Source organism: Clytia hemisphaerica, unplaced genomic scaffold, assembly GCF_902728285.1.
Source record: "Clytia hemisphaerica strain Z4C2 unplaced genomic scaffold, Clytia hemisphaerica genome assembly, whole genome shotgun sequence".
Classification (NCBI taxonomy): Eukaryota; Metazoa; Cnidaria; class Hydrozoa; order Leptothecata; family Clytiidae; genus Clytia; species Clytia hemisphaerica.
The window spans coordinates 1,425,463-1,431,939 of record NW_027103648.1 but is presented as its reverse complement, the minus strand read 5'-3'; the positions used below and the strand labels follow the sequence as shown (position 1 = coordinate 1,431,939).

Sequence of the window (6,477 nt, the reverse complement as noted above, 5' to 3'; positions counted from 1 at the left end):
TTAGATTTTTTATCTCAATTGTCGGATGGACACACTCATATTTTGAGTTTGCGTGGTAGTATTGAAGATAAATTTTGTATTTATTCTTAGTTGTGGTCCCGGGGGGGGTGGTACTTAGGCAAATGGAGGGTACGGTACTCTTGTCTCCCGAATAGACGGGGGGTCCGAATAAGCAGGGGTTAGGAAAATTTTCTAAATTCTAATAAGCGGGGGGCATGGAATAAGAGGGGGGGGGGGTAATTTGAAGACAGAATTTTTTCTAACTGGTTTTAATTTCAACAGCAAAAAAGAAACTTTAACAAATGAACACGTAAAATAAGAACCAATACTAACAAAAAGGAAAATTTTAACAAGTTCAAGGTCTATCTACACTGTAATAAAATATTGAATTATTCGAATTTAATTAGCGGGGGGGTCTTAATAAGAGCGGGGGGGGGGGTGGATTTATTTGTCTCTCAACAATTAGCGGGGGGACGTCTATTCGGGAGACAAGAGTATGTGCCGCCCTTAAGGGTACCTTTTTTGGACTTCCAAAGTCCCGCTAAGGGTCGGAAAAATCAGAAAATCAAATTTCAGTCCCACTAAGGGTCGGAAAAATAGGAAATTTTCAACTTTTTACCCCCTGAAAGATCGAAATTTGGTCAAAATTAGTCAAATTTGTCCCGCTAAGGGTCGTAAAATTCCCAAAAATTCCCTTTATTTTCTCCTTTTTAGTCCCAGTAAGGGTCCAAAGTTCGAAAGTCGGGTGGCACCCCCGTCAGTTCGCAACCCTAGTACCCCCCCGGGGTTGTGGTACGTTGGTTGAGATATATAAATTAACCATTTACTTCCATAGCTGCTACAACGGATGAAATTGCTGTTTGGAATATAAATTTTTCCAGCCGACTTGTGTCAGAGTTTTGTACCATAACAAAGCCAGGGCTTAAGGGATTAATAATCCCGTGGTCCACTTAAGGCTTTTTGATATTAGACTAGATGGCACGATTAATTGGCCCGGTAGTATATGGTAATTCTCAATTCTGACCTAGACCTAATTAAGTGCTTCTAAACTAGTTTATTGGACTCGGCGTGGATCAAATTATCAGAAAGCAAAGTTTAGCCTCTTTCAGAAGTAAACTCTAGGATTAACAGGAAAGATTGGGTTGGTCTAAAAAGCAGTTGGCTCGCCCAATTGGGCTAGGTTGTGGGGTACTCCTTTTTTGCCCAAATATTTGAAGGCTTTAGTGCTTTAATTTGTGAAAATACAATACTAGCACCTTTCAACAGTTATTTAAATAAATCAGGTCTAAATTTGCTCCGTAACTTTAGTTACTGTAGTAATTTTTGTAAAAAGTACAGAAATCTGCTTCTGTTTACTGAGTGCGGTCGCCATCTTGTCTTCCTCCCTCTCACACTTTGAAAAATTACAGATAAGATAATTTTTATGGTGAAAAGTACAGTGTGGATGTGGCCCCCAAAACGGCGATCAAATTTGAAATTTCTCTCAAATCTAGGAAAAGAGGTTTTACAAAAATTTTTGCTGCATGAAAACCTTTAACATCTCTACTTTATTTCCTAGAAGTTCTTTTTCAAAATTTCCAATTTCAACAATATTTTTCAATCGCTTAAAGATAGCTAGCTTTTTTCTAATGGCCCCCAAAACGGAGGTTTGAAATTTTAGCGATTTCTCGAGATATTTTTAAGATATGAATACAAAATTTTGACCATAATTTTGAAATATGAGGGTTTTGGGCATAAATTTATTTGATAAAATTTTTACAGTATACCCCTGGTTGTCAAAATGCAGGTTTGGGGCCCCCAAAACGGAGGTGTAGTTAAAATCAAATTATTAAGCCCAGTGGTAATAGGGGGGAAAACTATGAACATATTTGTGTTTTCCCTTAAATTTACGACCCGATGGATGTAAAATTTATGATTTTTATGAAATATTTCAAGATTTTCGATATTGCAAAGTCTAAACTGAAAATTTAGAAATTTTCAAATTGACAATTTTGATTTAACAACGTCTTAATCAAGTTTTTGAAAACAAATCTCCTTTGGAAATAGTTCCATTCATGTATGGAATAAGCTGTGAAAATTTTAGAAAAAAAGCTTAACTGAAACTGAAAATATTAAGCTTTAAAGATATTTTTCTCCTATATTTTGCAAAAAAATGACAGAATTTGCCGTTTTTGCTGATTCAGCGAAAAATTTTATATAATGTTAATTTTTTGTTATAAACTATTAACTCAAGGTGATAGGAATAGAATTCCAAGATTTTTTGCTTTTTCTCATATTTAGAATTTTCGGTTTTGTCAATGCTGATTCTAGGGCTCCAAAATACTGGTTGACCTTCAAGATGCTATATCTTTTACCCAGCCTCTAAAGTCACAGATGTATTTGCATTTTCTGAACGGCATTAGGTGTAGAAAGTTTCCTATACCCCGTTTTCATAACTTATTTTCAATATCCAAGGAGCTAGAGTGAGTTATATGCAATCTTTATCTAATTTTGGTGTTAAAATACTTCCTTTAGACGCAATTATGTTATTTTGAATCCGTCTCAAACCAGCAAAAACATGCTCATTTTTAAGTATAACTATCATTCTTTCAAAATAAACAAAAATCGTTTAATTCTGATAAATCTACAAGTCAGAATCTTCATTTTAATGAAAACCTCCGTTTTTTGGGCCGTCTCCGTTTTGGGGGCCATATACTGTAGAGAATATTTCTGGATCCCCAACATTCTAACAGAGACTCAAAATGAAAATCAGAACAATGGGTAATCTTAATATTACATCAAAGAGTAATTTACCTTTAGCGCAACTTTACCTAATTACACCTAATTAATAGGTGTAAGCCTTACACCTATGGTAGCTTAGGGATTCACACATTTCATTTGATAATTAAATGTAATCAGGAGGTCTAAGTTCAAATAGTGGGAGAAAACAAGCTCTGACCATGTGTTAAGTTAAATCTTTGAATATCTTCTGCATCATAAATGAATAATAAGAATATTTTGTAAAAGTTTTACCCCCTGGCTTCAATGAGGATTGTCATCTAAAAAGTTTTTATTTTTTTGCTCTGGTCCGTGAAATACATGGCTACCCCACAACCTAGTCTAATTGGCTACCCTGCTTTTTAGACCAACCCAGAAAAAATTCTTCTTGAGCGTAAAAAGGAGCGATGTTAAAAATTCGACCAATTGATTGATTATTCGGCAAACAGAGCTTAATAAAGACGACCACTGAGCTATTAAGCTATTTGTCCTATTAACCTATTATAATTATATGTAATTTGCTTGCTGTGTATTAATGAATAGGCTTTCATTCATAGTAGAGAATTATTTGATGATTAATCAAGACGCGTACTTACTCGCATAGTAAAAAACTGTGCTTGTGTTTAGAACGCAAAAAAAGTCGTACGTTATCAGTAAAGTATGTAATGATAAAAATTCTGACGATTAGATTTTTATTTTTGATATTTTAAGATTTTACTGTGATAATTCATTCATAACATACATTTTTCTTTTAATCGAGGAGAGAAGCTTTTTTTAGAGATTTGACGATAAATAGTTTTTGAAAAGAGGTATGAACTAAAATTGTTAAAAAAAAAGAAAAAAATATTTCAAGTTCCTAGCATTTTTTTCATCTCAGAGTAGGATTGTGTGATCAAGAGAGAGGAGAGCGAGAAGCCTACCGGTACCGGGTTCTAACTTACGTTGATAATTTACGTTGTTTTTTTATCGTACAGATATGGAAAGTTTACAAAGATCTCCAGAAGAATTATTATCAGAGACATTACAAGATCTCGTAAAATCGTATGAAGGTTTAAAGCAGAATCTAAACGGTTATACACAGGCTGTACGTTATTTGAAAACAAACGATTTTAACAATGAAGATGAAAAACACGAGAATTACTTGGTGATTTTTCAAGCAGATTCTAAAAACACTTTAAGAGATTTCATTGGTTGTTTTAAAGAGTTGACATCATTGATTGAAATATTTCAAGACTTCTTCGGTGTGTATCAAGTTGATTTTGAATATTGGTGTAAAAATGAATATCAACTACAAACTGTTTCAGAAGATTTTTATAGTGATGGGGAAAAGATCGTTCACAACTTGGAAACTGTTTATAACCGATTAAGAAAATTAGCCGAAGAGGCTGGGAAAAAGAATGCAGAGACACGTGAACAGGAATCTCGCTTAGCTGAGCAAAATTCGAATCTGAAAACTCGCCGCAATGAGGGAACAAAGGTTTCATGTAGGTGCGTCTTATTATGGTTGCCTCGCTTGCTCAGTCGTCGATGTCATCAATCATCGAGACAAAATTCATCATCTTATGAGAACCTTGTTCTGGAAAAAGAGAGACAGAACAAAATCACTGAAGCAAACTCGACAGCAGATGTTTTCATTGAAAATATCCATTCAATTGTGACAGTCTCCAGCATGTTAATCACTTCAGTGAATTCCGTTACTAACGGTATGTCTTATTTACACCAAGATTTATGTCGCCTTGACTACCTGGATGCTAACAAAGAAAAACATTTTGAGATTGTCAATGAACACGGAGAAAATCTTTTAAAATTGCTGACATCAGCATATTCTTGGATCACCATTGCCAATAATGAGCTCGGCAACATATAGATATATATTACTGACGTATGTTAAGATCCTGAACTAAGTTGTACCCGCCATCTTCGATAGGAGGTTTTGAGAAAATGGTAGCCTGCAGATGTGGTAACGTTAAATGCATTGTCCTTCACTAAGTTTGTCACCAACTAACATTGATGAGTGCCGCGATTAGGGTACCCCTGTTTTTAGGCCAGATATAGCACACATTTGGAGATGAATACAATCTAAATTTGGCCACACCCCAAGAACATAGTTTGCTTGAATTCCTTTAATTTTTGAGCTGGACTGCACGAAACTTGGAATTTTAATTAGAATCTAAAACTATTGACTGTTTATGCGAGTTTAAAAACTAAATCACCAAGTCCAAATTCTATTGTTCATGTAAACTTAAATTTTATGATCATTATTTACTATATAATAAATAGTCGAATGCCATTTTGAATTTGATTAGTACTTGTAACTTTTTTTTATTACCAACGATAAATAAAGAACAAATGAAATGAATACAGTATAAAAAATGGGCGGACATAGCGGGAAAATATACCTTGAGAAAATTTTGAAAATAAAAAACAGTACTCAAAAACAAAGCAAAACACGCTTTAAGCAAGGAGAAAAAATTGGAGGTCGTGATAATTAGCGAAAAAGAACATGGTTTTCGAGTGATATTGGGATAAATAAAGTAACTCCTAGCTATAGTTAAGGCCGCTACCCACTCAGCATTTTATGGTCGGCGAACAAGGCGCGCAGCTTGGGCGCTTTGGTCGCTGAACGCTTTTCTCATTCCATTGATCCATAATAAAGGGGAGATATGCTGCACATTTTTTATTTTTTCTATTGTTGATATTTTTTACATACAGTACAAGAGTTAAATGTCTTTTCTGATTGGCTTATTTAAAAAGAAAAATAGGGAAGCTGCACAGCTCAGCGAAAAAAGTTGAAAAGTTTCAACTCTTGTTGCGCTCAAAGCGACAACCTTTGAAGGCTTAATTTATGTAATTCATGCAATAATCAAGCCGTGCGCCTTGTTTGCCGACCATAAAATGCTGAGTGGGTAGCGGCCTTTAGTGCCTTTGAACAATTGCTTGCTTTTTGTAAAAGAACCAGGGATATGTTATAGTAGACTAGCAAGCGTCTGTCTTTTCTTGGACACAGGAACGCGGGAATGGTGCGGGAATGGTGCTTATAATAAAGAGTTCTTATAAAAAATAGAAATTGTTGCGGGAGAGTGGATTGGAAAGACCGTATTCAGTGAACATATAAAAAAATAGATCCCATTGAAAGTTTAATCTGCAGCGAAATACAACGACGTGGTTTACTAGTCTAATGTTATAGCGGAGCTGGATGAAGTACGAGAATTCCTTAGCGGATTGCTTCTTTGTCTTTTCTATTGTAAACTGTTGATAATAGAAATCCATCTCTGTCCCCTTGAGTGTTCTGTTTTTATAAGAAAAATGAAGCAGACAAAGTATTCAAGCAGTACGTTTGCACATATTTTGCTATGATGTTCCCGCTTTTCATCAAAATAATATTTGTAGAAGATACCCCAAAAGCTTCCTTGTAAATGAAATCTATTTTTATCAGCGTGTGTTATGAATTTGAGAAACTTTCATGATTTCTATTTAAAAATTTCGGATGTAAATATTTTGACCCTCTTGATAATTAGAAGTTTTTAATCGTGAACGATAAATGCAGCAGCAGAATCATTGGCTAAGAGGAAATCCAAATTTCACGAGTTTGTAATTAAAAAAGTTAAATTTCATATCAAATTTTAATGTCAGGGACAGAGATAGAACAAGGCTTTTTTAAATGTGCGTTATCCAGCTCCGCTATAACATATCCCTGAAAGAACATACTAAATTTTTATG

At 34.6% G+C, this 6,477-nt stretch overlaps 1 protein-coding gene across 1 annotated transcript; it reads left to right on the top strand.

Annotated features, from left to right (window-relative positions):
• The first annotated feature begins 3,491 nt into the window (after nucleotides 1–3,491).
• Nucleotides 3,492–5,125, top strand: LOC136803054 (uncharacterized). Its single transcript, XM_067059808.1, has 2 exons — nucleotides 3,492–3,566; nucleotides 3,732–5,125. The coding sequence occupies exon 2, from the start codon at nucleotides 3,734–3,736 to the stop codon at nucleotides 4,622–4,624; it is 891 nt and encodes a 296-aa protein (XP_066915909.1). The 5' UTR covers nucleotides 3,492–3,566; nucleotides 3,732–3,733; the 3' UTR covers nucleotides 4,625–5,125.
• The last annotated feature ends 1,352 nt before the right edge of the window (nucleotides 5,126–6,477 follow it).

Bases quoted from the DNA above. Each gene is read 5' to 3' on its own strand.
- LOC136803054 (XM_067059808.1), top strand. From the start codon at position 3,734: ATGGAAAGTTTACAAAGATCTCCAGAAGAATTATTATCAGAGACATTA.